The sequence below is a fragment of the Mercurialis annua genome, linkage group LG7, assembly GCF_937616625.2.
Source record: "Mercurialis annua linkage group LG7, ddMerAnnu1.2, whole genome shotgun sequence".
Taxonomy (NCBI): Eukaryota; Viridiplantae; Streptophyta; class Magnoliopsida; order Malpighiales; family Euphorbiaceae; genus Mercurialis; species Mercurialis annua.
The window spans coordinates 46,578,121-46,602,066 of record NC_065576.1 but is presented as its reverse complement, the minus strand read 5'-3'; the positions used below and the strand labels follow the sequence as shown (position 1 = coordinate 46,602,066).

Sequence of the window (23,946 nt, the reverse complement as noted above, 5' to 3'; positions counted from 1 at the left end):
ATTTTTGAATATAAAGAGCATCTTTTATATAAAGAGTAGAATTTTAAATTTTACTCCAATGGACTCTTTAAAATATAGCACTTTACTATATTTTTTTAATAAAATTTAATTTATTTAATTGCTATATTTATTTTCTTTTGTTGTAATTTTATTTTTTATATATTTTATGTTGAGAAAAATATAAAAAAATATTTTTTGGAAACAAAAAGATAATCCATGTGTTTTAAATTTGAAATTATATTAAAAAGATAAGAAATAGAGAGTGAGTTTGGCTCTTCACATGTAGAGAGTTAAACTCACTCTCTATTTAAAATTTGTATTATGAAGAGTTCACTGGATCTCTATTTTAGTGCTAAACTCTTTAAAATATAGAGTTAAACACTTTTAAAGAGTTTGTTGGAGATGCTCTTAAGAGGGATTAGTTATATTATTAGTATTATTTTAAAAATTACTTTTTAAGTAAAATCTAACCTATTGGCTTGTAGCTAAATTGAACCCAAAACTTCTAGAAGATGCTGAGGAAAACTGAGCCAAAACTGGCTACGGCTCGCATGCACTTAAATTTTTAAGAGATATGAATTTAAATTTTTAATTGGAAAAAGGTTAATTATATCATTTGTGTATAAAGCAGTGGCGGATCTAGAAATTATATATGGTGGGGTCCATATATATATGTATTAAAAAATTAAAATAATATAGGTATATATTTATGTTAATTAACCAATTAAGACAACAAAATATTTTATTATAATTGACATGAACTATTTTTCATATTATAAAATGTTAAATAATTATATCGTTACTGACACTTCAAGTATATATTTTTCAATATATAATATTAAATAATTTAAATTTTCAGCAATTTTCTAAAATTAGCCAGAAGAATTTTTTTTTATTTTCTTTAAAAATTTGTATCTTTATATTATTATTAAAATATTTTTGAATAAGAATTAGTTCATATGTTAAATCGGAAAATAGAAAAGCTGAAAATTTATTAATCAACTTCAAATGTTTTTTTATAATTACTCAATATAATTTACCAATAAATATTTTCAACTAAAAATATTATTTATATTCAATGATTTATAATTTTTAATTTGCATTACTAACATTCATTATCTATGTTAAAGGCATATTTGGTTAATTTAGAAAATTTAAAATTTTGATGGACATGGGCCATAATTTTATTTGATAATTACATATACTAGCAGTCTAAGACATAGATTTTTCTTTTTGGTTTGGATGATGGACCCTACCCTTCTCTAAGTGCATCCGCCTTGGTCTAAACTATTACTATAAATTATTATTTTATACTATTTATTTAATTAGTAATTTAACTTATTAAAAGCATATCAACATGTGCTTTTAACTGGAGTATTTTTTTTACCAATCAGTTATAGTTCAAACGGTATAGGCGCTAGGCAGCAATCTGCTAGATTGCGGGATTGATTTCTCCCACAAGCGCTCCCCCATCTCCTAATTATCAAAAAACTTGAGTATTTTTTTAATTACCAAAATATTTATAAAATCATAAATAATTTTAAATCTAGAGTTCTGATATATTATTTTAATTCCATTGCATAAAGCACCCTAGTGACCCTACCCTCATTTTTTCCTGATAGGAGCCATGAAATGATATAAACTCTTTATTATTTTGTTCTCTCCAAATGACAACCAAAATTAAATAAATATGGTTCTTTTAGCACTCTGGTATGAAAAATAGATAAAAACAGTTATTTGATATATTTTTTAAAATTAAAAATATTTATTTTGAAATATCATGTTCAAATATTAAAATAATAGAAGCGAAATAATCCAAAATCATGTTCAAACTTGAAATAATAGATTCAAAATAATCCAAACATTATTATGTATAATTTTTTCTCAGTTAAATATCACGACGATCCCCTATTTTGGAACTTGCATAATTTTATTTTGCAACAAAAAAAAAATAGTAGTTAAAATGAAAGTATTATGCAGGACTTAATCTTATGACTTATGAGTAGTTTTTATTTTTTTAATCAAATGACTAAACAAGTGAAAGTAATATTTGAAAACTCGGTTTTGAATTTTCTCATTCAAATCTGATGACTCCTTCAATAATCATTATCAAACTTCAGTGGGAATCACCTGTTGAAGGCCACATTCCATAACCACCATTAAGTCTAGACACTATTTTTCATGGTCCAGTCTGTCAAAAAAATTCAAATATACCTTCAACGTTTTTAAAAGTGAACACTCACGTTTCCATTTTAACTTATAAATAAGACGTTGGAGGTCTGATTGTCGAAATCGGAGGATCTAGTTGTTCATTTTTCAAGATGTTAGTGACATATTTGAACTTTTCTGAATGTTGAGGGTTTATTTGATCCTGCAGATAAATCTGAGTGACATGTTTAAATTTATTTATTTGTTTGACAATATATAAATTTATTATGATAGTTTTAAATTAAAAATGTACAATTGTCTTGAAAGGATTAAGTGTGTATAATAATTTATTTAGACAAACAGTTAATCATGTTATAAGCGAATTGATATGTTCATGACACGAACATGTTTACATTAAATTCAAATTCTTCTAACTTTGCATAATTTAATTTTAGTATAGAATTGACATATCTGCTCATGACCATGATTTCTAAAGTCTAGTACGTTTTTCTAATCTGGTTCAACTCGGTTCAACCTCAAGTTATATCCTATACTTGTAGGAACATTTCACTTATGGAAATGCTTAATCTAATTATTGTTAAGCATAAACTTCCATTATTGTTTTTATGTTAAACGTGCCAAATTGAGAACAAATTAGGCAAATGAAAAGTCGAGGAAACTCCAAGACTAATCTTCCAAACTTCTTACCAAAGAAAAGAAAATAGTGTCTAAGTCAAGAGCTACGTTTTTCTTGGTCTCCACGTACAATGACCTGCCGAACCCATTCTCTCTCTAAAAAATAACGCTTTCTATCTTCTCTCTAAACACTTTTTAGATTTTTAGTTTGAGAAGGTGGTTTTCCGGTTATTTTGGCCGGAAAACCATCTCCTCCACCAGCTTTTTTTTTTCTTTATTTTATTTTGGTTTGCTTCAATAATTACTCCATTATTGGAGTAAGTTGTGTTCTTTTGCAGGTTCAATCGTTGAAGCATTTAAAAAATCATGTTTAATTCTTGATTTTTTTGAGTTGCATGTTAAGACTCTATGGTCCGAACATAAATTTTTAAAGTCTTTTTGGCTTGCATATTAAAAATTTCTTGTTTCTTAAAATGCACGAACCTCTAAATATTGAAATTTTTCTTCAATATTATATTATTTGTTATTTTTGTTATTTATTTTAATATTTAATTTTATATTGGTAAATCTCTATCTTTTAGATTTTCTTAAATAACATGATTGCAAAGGTTGAAAACTTAAAAGTTCAACCGGTTTCTTAGCATAATAGATCAAGTTTCAAATTTAGACACTCCAACCAGAACTTAGTTTCGTGTTAGATGCCAAAATGGCAAGATTAGCGGGATTTCGACTTAATTTTTCTTTTTTTATTATTATCATTTGCTTCGTATATTTTGAGATTAGGGTATTTAAAAGACTATTTTTTTATTATTATACTTTAATCCTGTTCTTCAATATATCTATCTTTGATAAAAAAAAAGATAGTAACAAATTTTTATAATTTCATTTTAATATTAAAGTTTCTTTTTTTTAAATTAGTGTTTCGATTTTTAAAAGTATATTGAAGAGTTTCTTTTAAGAATACTAAAATTAGCAGTAAATTTTAATGCTGCTAATAGTGCTAAAATTATTACTATTAACATATAGCAATAAAAAAATTATATCATGTGGCTGCTAATTAAACATTGTCTAAAGTAATTGGCAATAAAATTTGCTGTAAAATGCTGCTTAGAACTAACTAATGACGTCAACTTTTAAAATTATTGATGCCAAATGTTTTTTAGCAGTAAAAAATTAGCTGTAAAATTATTGTTGCTAAGTACTGTATTTTTTATAGTGATTATTTTTTAATTATCAAACAATTAATAAAATTATTTTTTATGAGTTATTATTATAATAATATCATACTCTTTCGATTTTTTTTTATTTAGGAACATTCTACAAGGCGTGACGCCACACATCCCAATTTTTTTTATTTTTTTAGCATAAAAAAGCTTTACTTTTTTATATTTGTGTCATTTATATTCTAAATGCCTTATCCGATGTCGTATTGGTCATTTAAAACGGCCAAAACAATATAGTTGTTGCAACAACAAAAAGTGCATTAAACGACTATGGATTAGAGGATGAAAAGTTTGAAAAAATTGTCCAACTACATAATTTTACTTATGTGGCGTTGATGTGTGACATGCCACATCAGCGCCACGTAGGCGCAAAATGAGCAAAATTACATAATTGGACAAAATTGAAACAAAATCATGCATTTCAGAATAAATTGGATAAAATTAAAAGGTCTGGATTTTTATGAAACTTTCATGAAGGTTTGGTCTTTTTTGGTCATTTGACCTTAAAACTAATAAATTATAACTCAAATAATGTAAACGCTAAACAGCAAATTGCTAGATTGTAAGTTCAAATTTTTCCACAGGTGCTCATCCTCTTCAATTATATAAAAAATACATCAAAACACTAAGATAAAAAATTGAAACACTAAAAATAGATTTTTTTTTAAAAAGAAAAAAATGACATTCCAACTAAAAAAATTATTGCACAGAATTGTTATTTATACAACAAACCAATGATACATTAACTGTCAGAAAGTTAATAGTAAAAAAATTAAATTATAATTAAAAAAAATTATCGCAAATATTCATTAGCTTGTTATAAATATAACGTGATACAATCGATATATGTAATACACTCCTCAAACTACAGTATTCCTTCAACGCGTCAACCTGAATCTTGAAAGTGGCTACATATTGAAAGCCAGAATAATATTCACTCAATAGTTGGGGCATTATTATCCATAGAATAAACTAATAAGAAATGTACAATATCATATAATATTTAAGAAATAAATCATAATTAAATATAATTATTTATCGTAAATACTTTTTGCTGATTATAAAACTGACGCGGCCTTAAAATAATTGTTCTTAAAGCTTTTATTTTTCCTTTCAAATATCAATTAATTCAATTCAAAACCATCACCGCGTCAATTGGTCTATTATAGAAATATATTTTCTCCGGTCCATAATATTTATCGCTTTGAGAATTTTTTTTAGTTCATAATATTTGTTTTTGGTTCATAATATTTGTCACATTAGAGTTTCAAGAAAGCATTAATTGCTATTTTTCAAAATTATCCCTAACAATAGATACTTTGTAAGGTTAAAAGAACTAGTCAAATATAAAACAAGTGGTAATTAATATGAACAATTTAGTAAAACTATACACAAATCAAGACATATTTATTATTTTTTTAATTTATGTGAAATGACCAAATGTGACAAATATTATGGACCGGAAGGAGTAATGTGTTTCTAATACTTCCAAGAATTTCACCAGTCTTCGGAAGGATAAGTTCCTTTCATTTTTAACATACATTCTTTGTTATAAAATAAATAATTCAAATTAAAATATCCTAATTATATTAAGTTAATTCATATTATTTATTTTATAATACTAATGCAAATAATTAAATATGATAGATCAAGTTAATCAATTTGATTTTTTTTCTTTAAAATTGCAATTTACACTTTTACTAAAATTAAGAATTTAGTTGATTATTGTACTTAATTTATGATAATTTTTTAAATTATTCTTTTAACTTTTAAAGCAAATTAATATCAATCAATGATTTATAAAACTAAAGCCACAATATATGTATAAGGTCACACATTGAAACAATAATTTAATTAATGTTTATATGAGTAAAGTCTAAGAATATTATAATAACTTAGTATTAAAAACAACTATTTTTCTTTATATTTATGGTACAAAAAATAGCTTTATTTTTTTGATTTTTACGGAATAAAGAGAGTACATAACATTTAAATGCTAATATAATTTTTTTATAATTATATATTCTCAACAAATTATTATATCATGAAACTATTAAATAATCACATCCCTAACCACACCGTTAAATACATTGTTTACTCTCTAATTTATAAAATATTTATAAGAAAAATTAATTTTTAGAAGGATATAGATCATTTAATTTGTTTTAATCAATTAAAATATAATAAGTCTCCATTGGGTGAATGAATCGACGATAAAATTTATCATTTCATGGATTGAATTAAATAAAAAAAACTTCATATACAATTAAATTATTAAAAGAGTATAAAAGAATTAACACAAAATATTGAATTTACCATTTACCTACTCTAAAAATATATGCAAATATGGCTCGAGTTTACAATTAAACTGTCAATCCGTCAAATTTATAAATTTAAGGACCGGAACGACTCTTTACTGGAAAAACATGTCTAATTGAGAATTAAAAAAGCAAACGTAACCCAATGAAAAATTCCAAACTTCTTACCAAACAAAATCCACACTCCAATTTCAATTGACGCGTCAACTTGAATTTTATGAACTGACCGTGTCTCTGTCTCTATATTTAATACCATGCCCAAATCTTAAAACATTCATTAATTCTTCCAACATTAATTATTTTCTTTCAATTTAGTCCATTTTTTCTTCAATTCAGATTAATTTTCTTGCCACCCAGTAAAATGTCTGCTCTTGCTCTTCCATGGAAATACGACGTTTTTCTCAGCTTCAGAGGCGAAGACACCGCCAAGAATTTCACCAGTCATCTCTACGCCGCCTTATCTCAAAAAGGAATCACCACCTTCAACCGGAATCAATCACCGGAAATCATTCCCGGCCAACAAATCAGTAAAGCAATCCAAAATTCGACCGTTTCCGTAGTCATATTCTCTACGAATTTCGCTTCTTCGTCTAGCTGCTTAGACGAGCTTGTGGAGATTTTTCATTGCATGAAAACCAAGGGGCAGATAGTCTTGCCGGTTTTCTACAGTGTGGACCCGGCCGAGGTGAGAAAACAAACCGGGAAATTTGGTGATTCGTTTTGTAAGCATGAGCAGGTTTTTAGAGATGATATTTGGAAGGTGCAGCAGTGGAGAGGTGCAGCTACTGCAATGGCTAACCTCAGTGGATGGGATATTCAGGACAGGTTAGAATTTTATTTGTGTTCATTTTTCTGCTAATTGATTGCATGTAAAAAAAGGGATAATTGAGGTCAAAATTACTGTTTTATCTATTTATTTTAGAAAAGTATTGTTTTCGTGCACGGATTTGGTCTAGTGGTCCAAGTCTGGTCGTGGAACTCCCGCTACGCCCTTTCTAGTAGATAGAGTGGTGTGGGACTAGACTGCTGGCTAATATGGCCCGTAATCAGGGGCGGATCTACGTTCAGGCTAGGGTAGGCCAGAGCACGGGCTGAAATAGAAAAATCGAAAATCAGAGGTGTGAACGATGAAGGTCGACGTGAAATTTTGAGCTTCAGCCATGGCTGCCTGCGCTTAAATATATCTGCTGAAGAAGAAAAGATAAAAGAGAAGGAAGGGGACAATCTTTTTAGGTTTAATGGGACTGATGGGCTTAACACCGACACTAAAGCCCATGACTCTTAAAATTTAATTTAATACTGTGCAAATTTAAGTACAACCGGATTGATGCCAACAGCGTTGCCCATTACCTACCCAATTAAGATTTCTCACAATTATTTTTCTGTTAACTATTCATCAAATTTTAATTAGTTTTCCACATTTTTTAACCAACTTCATTATCCTATTTTCTAACTTAATGCTCAATTTTTAAATATAGAACATATTTAATATCTTCAACCCAAAATTATTTATTCTAATAATCTTAGTAATTTTTTCTTATTGCAAAAATGTGCTTTATATATATATATATTATTGGTAGTTTTTTAATATATTGTAAAGGAGCATATTATTACAAAAATAAAAAGCTTAAAAAACATATTTTTGTAAAACAAAAAAAATGATAAGAACATGTTCGTAAAAACAATTTTTAAAAAATGGACGAAGCGTAATCTCCTATAAATTATTTGCTATTAAAATATCTAATATCGTTATTATCAATATAAAATTTATTTAAATGATATTTAAATGTATTATTGACATTCAATTAGCCCGGGCTGGAAAAAATTTCTGGATCCGCCACTGCCCGTAATTGCCAGGTATGTGGGCTTGCGGTGGTCCACATTCCGTGGTTTGATGGTGATCTTGGGCTTTGACTCGGGGGAGTGAGTCCATGTTACCAAAAAAAAGAAAAACTTTAATGTGACTGAAATGCAAGCAGTAATTTTGACTTAATCTCTTGTGTGATATCCTTAAAAGAAACATGATGGTAGTCCTACTTGGAAAAGCTTATAACTTGCAACTGCTTAATTGTAACTTCTACAGGCATGAGTCGGATCTTATTGAAGAAATTGTTGAAGAGGTACTAATGAAATTGAGAAAATCAAGTCATAGATTCTCAGGTCCATCGAATTCTTTTGTTGGAATAGATTCAAGATTGGATGAAATGATGTATTCACATTTAGGTATAGGGGAAGGGGAAGCGGATGATGTTCGGTTTGTAGGAATTTGTGGGATGGGCGGTATAGGTAAGACAACCATTGCTAGAGCTGTGTATGCGGAGTTATCCTGTGAATACGAAGGGAGTTGTTTTCTTGCAAATGTTAGAGAATTAGAGGAGAGAAGTGGTTTAATTTCCTTACAGGAACAACTTCTTTCTGAAATCCTAATGGACAGAAACATAATAGTTTGGGATGTTCATGGTGGAGTGAATGAGATCAAATCTAGGTTGAGGCATAAAAAGGTCCTTATCATTCTTGATGATGTTAACCATTTGGAGCAGTTAAAGTCGTTAGCAGGAATGAGTGATTGGTTTGGAAGTGGAAGTAGAATAATCATAACAACCAGAGATGAACATTTGTTGTCATGTCATGGTATAGAAAGAATTTACAGGGTCGAAGGATTAGATTGCTATGAAGCCCTTCATCTCTTTTGTTCAAAAGCCTTTAAAAGTGATTATCCTTTAGATGGGTACGTAGAGCTAGCTAATAGCTTTGTCAATTATGCTAGTGGTCTTCCATTAGCTCTTGATGTTCTTGGCTCATTTTTGTTTGATAAATCTGTAGATGAGTGGCTAAGTGCATTAGATAGGCTGAAGGAAATTCCCAACAAAGAAATACTAGATAAGCTTTCTATTAGTATTGATGGATTGCACGAAATAGAGAAGAAAGTTTTCCTAGATATTGCTTGTTTCTTTAAAGGAGAGGATAAAGATTACGTGATCAAAGTACTGGAAGCTTGTGGGTTCTATGCAGAGATTGGAATAAGAGTTCTTCTCAGTAAATCTCTTATAACTATTTCAGATGATAGAATTTGGATGCACGACTTACTCCAAGAATTGGGTCGAGAAATTGTTCGTAGATCATGCTATGAAGAACCGGGAAAGAGAAGCAGATTGTGGCTTTATAAGGATGTCCATCATGTCCTGTCAAATAATACGGTAAGGTCATAGTACTTTTTGAATGTAAAACCGTAGATTTCTGCATTTTCCTGACTGTAAACCTGACTGTAAATCATTGCTTGGTTATTTTTAGGGAACAGAAGAGATCGAGGGAATTGTGCTAGACTCATGTGAGCAGGAAAGTGAAAAGCAGTTGAGTGCTAAAGCTTTTAAGAGTATGCGAAAGCTGAGATTGCTCAGACTTCAAAATCTACAGTTCTCTGACGGCCTGGAGTATCTTTCGAATAAGTTAAGATATCTTGATTGGGAAGGATATCCTTTCAAATCTCTTCCATCCACATTCCAGCCAGACAAACTTGTCGAGCTCCATCTGCAATCAAGCAACATTGAACTGTTATGGAAGGGAATCAAAGTATGTTTACTCTTTTAAATTCACGGTTGATATGTTTACTCTTTTAAATTCATGATTGATGCTAAATTTTCCATCTTCAATCATTCTAATGTACTTTATTCATATGAATTGCAGCCTCTGAAGATGTTAAAGGTTATAGATTTGAGTTATTCCGTTAACTTAATCAAGACTATTGACTTCAGAGATGTCCCAAATCTTGAAAAGCTGAATCTGGAAGGATGCACAAGATTATATGAGGTGCACCAATCAATTGGAACTTTGAAAAGGCTTGTGTTACTGAACTTGAAGGACTGCAAAAGTCTAGTCAGGATTCCTGACAGCATATGCGATTTGAAGTCTCTTAAGACTCTTATGCTGCATGGCTGCTCAAAACTTGAAAACTTGCCTGAAAGGTTACGGGATATGAATTGTTTGGAGAAAATAGACATTGGTGGAATTTTTGAAAAACAACTAGCATCAGCTAAACCCTGGGATTTTATCCTCCCTTCATGGTTTTTGCCAAGGAAGACTCTAAATTTGATGGATTTTATGCCTTCTATTGCAGTTCTGAGTTCTTTGAAAACATTAGATTTAAGCTACTGCAATATCATAGAAGGTGCACTTCCCGATGATCTGGGCTGCTTCCCATCTCTGGAGACATTAAATCTAAGCGGGAATCATTTTATTAGTGTTCCTACAAGCATTTGCAGACTTTCTAAACTTGATGATCTTAGATTTGAAAATTGCAAGAAACTGCAGTTATTGCCAACTCTTCCGGTTGGTATTTTATACCTAAGCACAGATGGTTGCTCTTCCTTGGGGACTTTGGTTCCGAAAACTGTTACAAGACACTGCAAAAAGGCAAATCTGTGCATTCCAAATTGTGAAAGGCTTCAGTCATTGCCTCATCTTTCGTCGAGTATTGTAAATCTAAGTGCGGAAGGTTTGACTGCACAAGGAAATTTCCCAAATCCATTGGAAAAAGATGATCCGAAAGCTTCAGCTTTAACATTTGTTAATCGGATAGAGTTGGTTGAGATTCAAGGCAAAAACTGTTCAGCATTTGCCAGGCTGACCAGTTACTTGCATTTCCTGCTGAGGCACAGCTCTCAGGTTGGTCAGCACATCTAACGTTCTTATTTATTTTTAATTTTTCATACAGAATTTTAATTTTCTGACAGAATTTATTACTTTGCTTATTTTAGGGGCTGTTCAATCCAAGGTCTCACGTGTCGATGTGTTTAGCTGGAAATGAAGTTCCCGAGTGGTTCAACTATCAGAAAATGGGTTCATCATTAGAATTGCAGTTGCCTCAACATTGGTTCACTGATAGATGGATGGGATTTGCAATTTGTGTTGTTTTTGAAGGCCATGATGTGCTTCCATCATCAGAAGGAAATACACTTTTCTGCGATTTACATGCATGGGTAACGCCAGATGAACTTCTGTTTCTAGGTCGCCCATCAATGCATATTTCTCAAGATGTGGATATCAGGTCAGAGCAGCTTTGGTTCAACTTCATACCGCGCAGTTCATTGAGCTGCGTAGATTGGTGGGAATCGTGTGGAAACCTCAAGGCGTCAATCTCCTCAAATGGTTTGAAGGTGAAGCGCTGCGGACTACGCATAATATATGATCATGATGTTGGTGAACTAATTCAATGTCATAGAAATTTTGATGATTTGGGTCTATCCTCTCATAATGATTCTGATATATGCAAGAGAAGCCATGATGAAAGTAGTAGACCGGAAGAAGCCATCAACAATGGCAGCGACAAATGTGGTGGTAACGGACTCCACTCAAAAAGGTTAAAAATGACTGCAGATTAATTGTCTTGAGCATAAGCTATGTTGCACGAAAACATCTTTACGTAAATATATTATAAATATAAAGTTCTAGAGTTGTAAAAGTGTTTCCGAAAACGGAAACAAACGTATTTAGGTCTCGATAAGTTTTTGTGCAATGTAAAAGAATAAGAATCAAGAGTTGAAGTTGTTTATTTAGCAAACTGTTATTTAATGTCATTATCAATTACTAGTATGTTGTCCAAATAAGTAGCAAAAGCATAATTCTTTAGCATATACCAATTCTATTTTTATACCCTTCAATTTATCCACTAGCGGTTGGTATAACCTTCATTTTCTTGTCATTTTGAACCATTCATTTTTGTTAAAAAACCAATAACTTTTCACTCGTTATTTTAGTGTGTTCATGAAACCTATAAATAGGGGTGAGCAAAAACCCAAAACCGAACTGAACTAATAAATTTGGTTCAGTTTGATATTATAAAATAATTTTGGTTTGTTGGTTTAGTTCGGAGTATAAAAAGTTCCAGTCAGGTTTTAGTGTTAACTGAACTGAAAAACCGAACCAAACTGACCGGTTTGGTTTGAAAAATTATCATTTTCTCAAGAATTTTGGTTCGGTTTTATTTTCAAAAATACGATAATCTAGGTTCGGTTCGGTTTAACGGATATATACGAGTCATACTCATACCCACTAGTCAATGGTCACCTTTGACAAGCAAAACAGTTAGGTGTAATAGTTCAATAAGTGGCAATTACTTTCACAAATAAATCCAATGTGTCACCATTACACACCAAGAATCTCATTCAATATTTTCTGTTATTTATGTTTCCCCCCCTGAACTCTAATTACATTGCCAATTCTGTCCATTCAAAACATCAATTGTCATTTTATAGCATCATTAATGTATAAGAAGCTGATAAAAAAATTAACAGAAGAATAATAAACAAAAAGTTTAAGGGTGAAGTTGCAAACTTTAGTATTTTAAAAACACTCCACAGTTACAAGTGACGGCACCTTCCAGATACCTGCCACTGCCAGCTTCTCTGCCAGTTTGCCACTGTCATTTACGCAGATGCCCAAACCCGAATTCTCTTATTCGGGTTGAACTCATCATGCTCAGAAACTTCAGTTTCTGCCCCTGTTTTGGAAATCAGACTCTGCATGATACGGACCTTGACTGTGACCCGGTTCTACTAGTGTCCGGAATTGGAGGGTCCATTCTGCATTCGAAGAGGAAAAACTCCAGGTTTGAGACCCGGGTTTGGGTACGGATTCTTTTGGCTGACTATGAGTTCAAGAAGAAAATTTGGTCTTTATATAATCCCAACACTGGTATAATCTCTCTTCATCTCTCTGTTTTTTATGTTAAATTTGCATGTTTCTAGTTATGCATGTTGATTGGTTTATCGATTGTAATGTTTGCTTTTCTAGTACTTAGTTGGATTCACAGGGTTGTCGCACGTATTTTTACAACAAGCCAATGTCTATTTGCGATAGGAATCTTTAATTATTACTTATTTTTTTTATCATTAAACGCCTCATTAGTTTGTTATACGAACGATTGAGTGGCATTAACTGTTGTGTTGTATAATTATTCTTAGGAGAAAGTGTCATCCTTAGATGTGTGATCTTGATAGTAGAATTTGCTTAACTTATATATCCAATGCTTTAAGTTCTACTTTCTAATATAATTGCAGCATGTTTATCGGATTTACTACTTGTTTACTTTCTTTTAGTTTCTATCATTACATTCCGTTAAGTAGTCGTCTCCTCTACGGTTCTTTAGTTTTCTCTTTTTGTAGGTTATACAGAAGTATTGGATGACAGCTCCGAAATTGTGGTCCCGGATGATGATCATGGACTATATGCAATTGACGTTTTAGATCCATCATTGGTAGGATTTTAAACGCTGTTGGTCATTGTTTTAAACTTAGTAATTGGTCATGTTGCTATTTGTTACTTACGTATTAAAGTTTCAGCCTTTTTCAATCCAAAAGACTAAACTTTTTTTTTGTTGTATGTTCCAGCTTGTGCAATTGATACATTTGACGGAGGTATATCATTTTCACGATATGATTGATATGCTTGTAAAATGTGGATATAAGAAAGGAACCACATTGTTTGGATATGGTTATGATTTCCGGCAAAGCAATAGGTAAGGTATTTTCCACATACATTTGTATTCTTTTCGTGTATATTTGTCATGTGAATCGAATTGCGATAAGTCTAAATAGACGTGATTGTGTCCTTTAATGTAGAAAGTTTTTCTATCGCATATAATCCTTAGTCAATACGAGGTCCGTAAATATTCCCTATTGTTGGCAGAATTGACAAATTAATGGAAGGTTTTAAAGCAAAGCTCGAAACGGCTTATGAAGCTTCTGGGCATAGAAAAGTTAATGTAATATCACATTCAATGGGGGGACTGTTGGTGTCATGTTTCATGTCACTTCATACAGATGTACGCATATTTTTCTTCTTGACTGAAGAAATTTCACTAAACATCATCGACTAAAGTACGGTGATTTCAACTTGTTTCTTGTCAGGTATTTTCCAAGTTAGTGAACAAGTGGATCTGTATTGGATGCCCTTTCCAAGGTATGACGGAATCCATCATGTTATGGATGCAGAGTAATTAATCAATATTATTTAATAAGGATAATAGATGCCTGAAAATATGTCTTCCACTATTAACTTTTGTTCTTTGAGAAATATTATCAGTCGTTCATAAGACCTTGTCCGTTCCTTAATGAACCGTTTAACTATTAATTTAATTTTACCACTACTTTATACATCCTTTTCTTTTATCCTTCCATTGCAAAACCTTATCAACCCAAGCTTGACTTCAAATAACAGGTGCACCTGGATGCATTAACGATTCGCTGTTAACTGGGTTGCAATTTGTTGAAGGCTTTGAGAGCAACTTCTTTGTATCTAGGTGGACAATGCATCAGTTGGTAATTTTTCTTTTCGTCGTACTCTTGCTGGTTATCTAGTTACGATGTTGATATTATACCGATATTTGGTGACATTTCAAATGACTTACATGCATATGCTTTTCCGTTTGCATATAGCTTATTGAGTGCCCATCAATATATGAAATGTTACCAAATCCAGATTTCAAGTGGGAAAGGCAACCGCAAATTCAGGTTTGGCGGAAGCAATCAGATGATGAAGAAACTTCAGTTAAGCTGGAGTCTTATAGTCCACATGACAGTATCGCTCTATTTCAAGAAGCATTGAGGAATAATGAGGTAACTGTTTTGTCTGAAGTCTCATGAAATTCTTGCAGACATGCTTAGATTTGATCATTTAATTACAAGTCACTGTCTTCCGATCTTAGATTGTGCAAGTTGTACATGAAGCAAAAATAAGAACGAAATAGACAAATAAGAAGGGAAACAAAAGGAAAATATATCATTTGTGTTTATGATATGCAATTTGTTGTTTTACATTCTTATGTACTTTGATAGGCATTTTTGCGCTTTTTTGATAATATGCAACCTAAAATATTTTAGGTCTGTCTCTGTTGCAGTTAAACTATGATGGAAACAAAGTTTCTCTACCCTTCAACTTTTACATTCTCAAATGGGCTGCTGGCACTCGCCACATTCTGAATCATGCAAAACTGCCACAAGGAGTTTCTTTTTATAACATTTTTGGGACATCAAATGATACACCTTTTGATGTTCGGTATGTACGAGAAATAATCTCTGGAACAACTTGAGTTAACGGTTAAATAATTGGAAGAAACTGGTCCACACATGCAATATTTGTGGACATCTAAATGGTTTGTGATAATTAAGTGTCTCCATTCGAACCAATCAAATAAGTGGTAGGGAAAATGTGTTGTTATGTTCGATAGAATGCGCTAAGCTGGTAGTAATTCTTGTATGACTGCATCACAAAATTTTGAATAGCTCCTAAACAATCGAAACTTGAGCCAGGGACTACTGCGTAAGCATACATGACTCCTTTATTTAGAGATTCACTTCATACCCTTCAATGGTCATGAGTAAATCATGATATGATATGGTTAAGGCAGACGCTGAAGCATAAATTGCATTCATATGATATATTATTTTTTGTCCTGCGGTACTAGCTTAAATTTGCGATTACTTTTTTTGTCGAAACTGATCTGGTTGTGCATCTGATGCAGATATGGTACGGAGGCATCTCCCATTGAGGACTTATCTGAAGTCTGTCATACTGTGGTGAGTGGTTAATTTACCTATAGTCACATGAATTATAACATAGCTATCGCCTAAGAATCCTTCATAAGATCATTTTCCTAACCCTGATTCTGATTAATTGTCATTATATCTTAAACAAAATAATGTCTTTTTGTTCTTGTTGAAACTTAAGTTGATATCAAACTGTCCTGATTGAGCAGTCCTTGTTCCTTTAGTTTTAAATTTATTGTTTCTCTTATGACCTATGTTTTTCTCGAACATATTATTTGTCTCAGCCCCTATATTCTTATGTGGATGGAGATGGGACTGTTCCTGCAGAATCAGCTAAGGTAATTGCTCTGACCTTTCATTTCTTTTTCTTTTTTTATGTTTTCACAGCTAAGGTAGTTCCTAACATTCCATAATCATGATCATCTTGTCTGTCCATATCTTTTGATTGGATTGAAATAATTTGTCACAACCTTCTCCTAATTTTAACATTCTCTCGCAACCACTGAATGTTGTCGTTCTGGGGCATTGGAGCGACGATGATGACGACGACGATGATGTAAACTGTCTAATGCAACCATTAATTTCTCCATATTAGTTGTTTTTCTCTTTGAATTGGGTTAAAGCATGTTTATATTGCACAGGCGGACGGATTTGATGCAGTTGACAGAGTAGGAATTGTGGCTAGTCATCGCGGACTACTACGAGACAAAACTGTATTTTCATATATACAGAAATGGTTGGGGATTGAGCAGAAGCAAAGTAAGCATTCAAGAACATGCAGAGTAATGGACGCAGCTTCAATTTCAGATGTGAAGGTGTGAATATATCTGGTTGAAACATGTATGTATTAGTTTCAGTGTGTTGTAAATATGATACTGTATTCAATTCATTTTAAGACATAGTTATGTTTGGCAAACTAGAAAAACCTCAAAGTTAGCTCATTAAGCAGCAATCCCCAACCATTTTTGGGTACCTGTCTAGCCCACCTAGGCCCGTCCTTTATTTTATTTCTCAAGACCGTTCGAGCCCGAACCTGTAAAAGGTCAATTTTTATATGCAGACTTGAGCTTTTATAATTGGGAAGTTTACGTATTTCCTTAAAAATAAAAATATTTGTACTTTTTATCTCAACACGGAAAAGTTACAGAAAATATCTCACGTTTTCCCCAGATTTATGTTTCTAATCTGGGTACTTAAAACAATTATAATCTACTGTGTTATTATCTGGTCATCATAATTTTATCATACTGGTATCATGAATTCTTATGTAATTTATTTTTTTACATACGTTATCATACAATTACCATAACTTTATCATACTTCGTTATCTTCTACTTATCATACTGCAATGTTATGATAACGATATGATAATGTAGATATGTATATCCACATGATTATCAAATGATGTTTTATCATATAACATTATCATAGATATTATCATAATGTCATGATAACATTATAACATTATGATAATATCTATGATAATGTTATGGCCAAACGTATATTTGGGTCTCTGTATTTGTCGTCTTTTTTAATTTGGGTCCCTGCACTCAAAAACATCCATAATAAATTCCTGCACTATCAAAAATATCTATTTCAAGTCTCTATCGGTAAGCGAGTAAACGGAATGTAGATGACGTTAAAAACTAACAGATGCAAAATGTGTAATTGAGTCCCCGCATTGTCATTATTTTTTAAATTGAGTCCCTACACTAAAAAATATCCAAATTGCGTCCCGCACTAATTGTTTTGGAAATTGAGTCCCTACACTAACAAATATTCAAATTGGGTCCCGCACTAATTGTTTTGGAAATTGAGTCCCTACACTAACAAATATTCAAATTGGGTCCTTTTATCATCAAATAATATTAATAATTTTATTTTTAATTTTATTTTTAATATTTAGCATTTTAAATATTAAAATTGTCTCCGAATATTAACAATTTTTTTAAAATCTAATTTAAAATCTTAATTTTTTTAATTAATTAAATTAAAATAAATATTTTCAAATATATAATTAATTTTTAATTTTATAAAAAATATTAAATATATTTAAAAAAATTCCTCAAAACCTAATTTTTATTAGTTTCGAGAAGACAAACCTATTGTTATTAAAATAAAATAAAACAATAATCCTAACTTTCCTAAAATTAACCCATCCCTACACTCTGCCACTGTTGCCCCGTTGTGCGGCCACTGTTATTCATCGGAGCCGTCACCGTTTTGCAAAATAATATGTTTAAGGAGGAAGGCGACACTAAAGATGATGTTGGAGCCGGTAAACGACGCTGAAGATGATGGTAGAGCCGACAGACAAAGCTGGGGTCGATGGATTTGCTCGTGACGGTGGGTTTGCTTGAGACGATGGAGACATTTTGCAGTGGTGGTGGCGGAAGACAGAACTGGAGATGATAGGCATTGACTGAGAAGATCAAGCGGTGGTGAGAGTATGCAGCAACGAAAGTGTAGGGTTTTTTTAATGATAGTAAAATGAAAGTGTTTTTTTTTTATGTTTTTTTATTTAATGTGTATATTAAAAATTATATTATATTTTAATATAATTTAATTAGTAAAATTATAATTTGATAAATTTTGAATAATAAAAATTTTTAATTAAAATTTATAGTGTAGGGATCCAATTAGCAAATAATTATAGTGTAAGGATCTAATTGGAAAAATTGTATAGTATAAATATCACCAGTCTCAAAGAAAAGCGTTTGTGACTCACTCTCTAACAGAATAAGATGGAGGGACTTATTATGGTCGTTTTTGATAGTGCAGGGATTTACTATGGATGTTTTTGAGTGCAGGGACCCAAATTAAAAAAGACGACAAGTGCAGGGACCCAAATATGCGTTTGGCCTAATGTTATGATAATAACATGATAATGCTATGATAAAAATATGATAATCAAACATTTTTTTCTACAATTTTTTTTTGTCGTGTTATGATAACGACATGATAATATAGTGATAATGACACGATAATTAGACACTGTTTTCAGTAGAAATTTTTTTTTTCAGCTTAAAATCATTTTTTTGAGATGTAAAAAATTTAAAAAATTAAGATAATTTTTTAGGTTTAGAAGTTAAAATAAATCGTAAAAAACACCACGAGTTAAGAAAAAATTGATAAAATTAAATACGAAAGGACGAGGGAGCGTCGGCGGAGCGAGAGATAACAAAGAATAAAAGAAAAAACAGAGAACAAAATGAAGAAGAAAGAGAGAGAAAGTGACAGGTGGTGGTTAGAAGTAGATAAAAATGTTTATAGTAAAAGATAATAAAAAAATAGATATTATAATAATAAAATCATGTCTTGGTCATATTATTTTTAAAAAGAAAGAGTTTTTTCTAATTTTCACTTTCAGATCTCTGTACTTTTCACTCTTAATCCCTGATTTATTTTACTTCGTTAGTTAGTTTTTGTTTATTTAGATCCTATGCTTCTGTTTTCGTCCAAGTCTTTGTAAATTTGTTATTTACTTAGTTTTTTTTAAAGTCTCATTATTTGTTTATTTTGTCCCTAATTTACTTTTTTAGGACTAAATTATTGCAAAATTTGATTGTAGAGGAACCCAGTTAATAAAAAGTGAAAAGTGCATGAACTAACTAAAGAAGTAAAGTAGATTAGGGACTAAATAAAAAAAAGTGAAAAATGCAGTAATCTAAGGATGGGTTAAGCCTTGTATAAATTCTAATGTGTTTAAAAAGTCTGGCATGAGCCGTATAAATTAGAAAAATTTACGTCCTATACTTAAAAAGTGAAAGTAATTGTACCTATACTTAGTTGACTTTTTTGGGACAATAATTGTTTGACTAAAAATATTTGTAAAAATGCCAATTTAGATGAAAACAATTACAAGAATACTTGGGATTGAGGGTATATTTTTTAGGATTTAGAGGTTAACATTTAAGATTTAGGTCATGTTTGGTTCATGGAATAAAATAGCATGGAATAGAATAGTTATTGCATAAGGAATGGAATAGCCATTTTTTAGTTTTTGAGTGGAGTGTTTATTCCACAAAATCATGGAATAATAATTCTTTAGAATACCTATTCCATGAACCAAACCAAAAGATTGTCAATCTATACGGAATAGTTATTCCATTCCGCACATATTCCATGAACCAAACATGGCCTTAGGGTTTAGTTTTTAAATTTTAAGGTGTTGGTGTGGCTAGAGGTTAAAGGTGGTGGTTGATGGTAATGGGCGGTGGTCGGAGCCGGAGGTGGTGGGGTTGGTGGTTGAAGTTTAGAGTTTAAGTATTTTATGAAAAGTTATACGTTCTTAAATGGTTTTTTTTTTTGCCAAGCAATTATCTGTAAAAAATGTCAATATGTATTTTTATAATTATTTATTTTTTTGGATATTTTTCAAAAAAAAAATAATCTTATTAATAATATGCGAGTCATGCTTAAATGTTACATGTGAGGCCAAATAAGACATGGACCGAACTTGAATAGTAAAGATAAAGCTCAAATTGGATATGGATCGGGTTTAAATAGTAGATATGAAGCCCGAAGTGAGGCCGTGTCGGGTTTGGACTTGTATGGTATGAGCGCGACTTATTCGCGGCCAATGAACATGTCTAAAGCAGCACAAGTGGAAGACCACAACTTGGAGAAATAGTATGACTATTTTTGAGTTTATTGATGTAATTGATATGTTTCCAACAAGGTTCTTGAAAGAAAACATGGCCAAGTACAAGTCAAGAAAGTTTGAATCCCAAACAATTTGTAACTCAATTTTGGGGGTTTGAGCTAAATTAAAAATTAGTAGTATAAAGAAAGAGTTGAGAGGATTGAGATAGTAGAGACAAACTAAGAGTGTTGCAACATTTTGATCTTATTCAATTCAATACAATACAAACTTAATATACTATTAAAAACATATGATATAGTTTAATAAAAAGTCTTTATATATAAGAATAGCAAATGAAAGAATAGGCATGGGAGCAAAAAGAAAATATGATGATGGAGCTTTAAAAAAAGTTTAACTTTTCTTGGAAATCTCTTGTTAATTTTCTTTTTCAGGAAGAAATTATAGAAAATGCATGGATAGGGGTGCAATTGCTGCAAAATTTTAAAAACAGACAAGATTAGTGATTTCACCAAGGCTGCTCCTCCGCTCGTGTATGACTACATGCATAGAGGGACGCAACTATTGTTAAGCTAAAATAGATTCCAGTCCCGATTGAGATTAAGTTTTTTAAAAAAAACATAGAGGTAGATTTTAAAAAAAAATGAGATTAGTTAAATGTTAGGTCCGGATTTACAAATAATCATAGATAAATTTAAAATTAAAATAAATTACTATGATATTTTTTTATATGTCAATGTCGTGCATATCTTTGTCTGTTTCAATTAAAAATAAACAATAAGGATCTCCACTTTATTTATATCAATTACTCCGTCCATTTTTTATGTTAGTCAACCGAGTTAAGAGATTTCACTAAAAATAAAATAAATTTCAATTTAATCTTTAAAATTATTTTTGACACAAATATAACTATAAATTATAGATTTTTGAAATTATGAAATTCAAATTTTTTACCAAAAATAATTTTATTTAATTTTTATTTTTCTTATTTTTAATATTTTTTTTAGTTATTAAATTTTTAACTTTTAAATTCATTTAATTTAAAAAATTTAAAAAATTCAATTTAAAAAGTTATCATTTTTTTCAAAAAAACTTAAAATTAATAAATATCAAAAATATAAATATAAATTGAAATTTAATTTTAAATTTAGTCCGTTTACTCAATTGACTAATATCAAAAATAGACGGAATTATTAAACTGCTGACAGAAATAAAAGTGAAGACCATATCGTTTGATTTTCAAAAATGAAGAGTCAAAATGTGAATTATAATATATGTTGGAAGTTTCAAAGTAATTTTTTTAATATAATGTTCAAATGATGCCCAAATTAAAAAAGAACATGTAAAAAATAGATGAGAAGGAGGAGAATAATGATACGTGCGGTGCTAATGAAAAAGGAATAAAATGATTAATATATCTTTAATTTTAAAAGCCGAAAAAAATAAGGATAAAAATATTAGAAAATAAAAATATCAACCTTAAATACTGTAATATATTCAATCATAAAGTTAAATTTGATTATTATTTATATAAATTTCTCTATAAAAAGTGACAATACCTCATCAAAATATCAATATAAAAAAATAAAATTAATTTACAAAATTAATAATCACATCTAATTAAGATTTATCATATTTTATTGTTGAAACATCTTCATATATTGTTGTTCAATATTGAATTTTTTCAATGATTGATGAATTTTCAAAAAACATAAAATAATTCAATTTTTATTAGTGATACAATATAAAATTGAGATTGGATACAACAAAGAAATCAAAATTAATTTTTTTGCCATCAATGGCAGCTAAAATTAAGAAAAATATAAGTGGTTATTACTTTTTAATTCTAAATTTTTGCTTTTTTTTTTGTAAATTACAATTATTTTTAATTTTTATAATTATGTCTAATTTAATTTTTTTATAATAATATTCAAAATTTAAAAATTATTTTTATAATCAATATTTGTATCTTTAATCAATGCCGACCAAAATACACTATTACTATAAAATAATTAGTAGATTTATTATAATATAATAGGAGGAAGTTAATTAACAAAAATTAGTAGTAGTTTGAACAAAAATTCTCAATTTTTATAATAATATAAAAATGCTATGCTAACAACATGGTAGTTTTTGATAGAAATGGAGCCCACTAGATTAGGTAGGTCTGCAGAGTTTGGTGTGGAGGAGAATGGAGTGCATGGGCTGCATGTGTGACTGGACTTCCTTACACGTTCATTTCTAAATGACCCATGTCTCTGGGCCCAATACCCTGCACCTTACTTCTTTTTTCAATTTTCTTACATAAATTTTCTAAAGAGAAATTATACCAAATTAATGAATAATTTTTTTTAATATTATTAGAACAGGAGAGCGCATGTGAAAAAAATCGAATCCATAATTTTAGTATAACGCTGCTCGGTGCTTCTACCATTGAGCTATAGCTCATCGGTACGAATAATGCCAATTTAATATGACAAAACAATTTAAAAGGAGGAAGTCAATTGAATCATTCGGAAATAGATAAAGAAACATGTTTCTAAATGCAAAAAAATAATTATTAATTATGCCAATATTTTATTATTAAAGTATGATATTAAAATTAGTAGAGTGCATGTAATGGGTTGGCACATTTGTTTTTTCTGTTCATATCATTTCTCACGAATTATATACATTATGAAATTGAATATGTAAATGTATCCCAAATAAAAAAGTATTTTTGTGTATATATTGAACATAATATTTGAACGTAAGTTCCAAATAATATAAGTCTGTCATTCCAGAAAAGGTACCATAATTCTGGTAGCCATTCATCAAGTTTACCTGGGACAGTTATGTTTTATACCTTGTTCATGTCAACCAGAACTTTCACTCCTAACTGTCAGTCCATTAATTAATTTTCTTATTTTTTTTGGGTAATATACACAAAGTGTTCTAGATAGATATTATTTAACTGAAATACCATATTTAAATATTCAATCGGATTTTTTTTGTATTATATAAATACAGTTTAAATCTACGATCTCATTTAAGTTATAAAAATACCTTAAATTTGAGAATTTTTTTTTGTTACTGAAATATCTTTTTTTTTGTTATTCTACGACCTAACATATATATATGCCACGTAGGAAATCAAAGTATGATCTTTGCCCCTTTCAGCAATCGATCGTTATCTTCAGTTTTACCATATTATAGTATATAAAAATATATATATGTTGCTTGTAGTAGAACTGTCATGAAATCCACATGGCATTCTAATTTGGGGTGGCAAATTAAGTCTCAGACTAGACAGAAGGCACGTCATCAAAACCACATACATTATTCTTATTATTATTATTATTATGTGCAGTGTGCAGTGCAAGTAGGCAGCCCCTTTTCGTGACTCAGGTGCGTAAGGATATACACTGTGAACATATAAGTATAATTTTATTTTAAAAACTAAGTAAACTGATATCAATAATTTTTCTTCAGAAAAT

General features: G+C 30.3%; 2 protein-coding genes across 2 annotated transcripts; both read left to right on the top strand.

The window, feature by feature from the left end:
- The first annotated feature begins 6,526 nt into the window (after positions 1–6,526).
- LOC126655953 (TMV resistance protein N-like) lies at positions 6,527–11,914 on the top strand. The gene is made up of 5 exons (XM_050350367.2): positions 6,527–7,150; positions 8,409–9,522; positions 9,617–9,895; positions 10,010–10,987; positions 11,080–11,914. The coding sequence occupies exons 1-5, from the start codon at positions 6,687–6,689 to the stop codon at positions 11,701–11,703; spliced, it is 3,459 nt and encodes a 1,152-aa protein (XP_050206324.1). The 5' UTR covers positions 6,527–6,686; the 3' UTR covers positions 11,704–11,914.
- A 736-nt stretch (positions 11,915–12,650) lies between these two features.
- LOC126657320 (phospholipase A(1) LCAT3) lies at positions 12,651–16,839 on the top strand. The gene is made up of 11 exons (XM_050351989.2): positions 12,651–13,015; positions 13,486–13,577; positions 13,711–13,838; positions 14,009–14,144; positions 14,230–14,281; positions 14,540–14,640; positions 14,758–14,937; positions 15,219–15,376; positions 15,843–15,897; positions 16,152–16,205; positions 16,509–16,839. Exons 1-11 carry the CDS (start codon positions 12,796–12,798, stop codon positions 16,686–16,688), a joined length of 1,356 nt encoding a protein of 451 aa, XP_050207946.1. The 5' UTR covers positions 12,651–12,795; the 3' UTR covers positions 16,689–16,839.
- The last annotated feature ends 7,107 nt before the right edge of the window (positions 16,840–23,946 follow it).

Excerpts from the sequence above, each read along its gene's own strand:
- LOC126655953 (XM_050350367.2), top strand. The coding sequence starts at position 6,687 with ATGTCTGCTCTTGCTCTTCCATGGAAATACGACGTTTTTCTCAGCTTC. Across the intron at positions 7,151-8,408 it reads GGATGGGATATTCAGGACAG|GCATGAGTCGGATCTTATTG; the intron begins GTTAGAATTTTA and ends TAACTTCTACAG. Across the intron at positions 9,896-10,009 it reads TGTTATGGAAGGGAATCAAA|CCTCTGAAGATGTTAAAGGT; the intron begins GTATGTTTACTC and ends TATGAATTGCAG.
- LOC126657320 (XM_050351989.2), top strand. The coding sequence starts at position 12,796 with ATGCTCAGAAACTTCAGTTTCTGCCCCTGTTTTGGAAATCAGACTCTG. Across the intron at positions 14,641-14,757 it reads GGTGGACAATGCATCAGTTG|CTTATTGAGTGCCCATCAAT; the intron begins GTAATTTTTCTT and ends GTTTGCATATAG. Across the intron at positions 14,938-15,218 it reads AAGCATTGAGGAATAATGAG|TTAAACTATGATGGAAACAA; the intron begins GTAACTGTTTTG and ends TCTCTGTTGCAG.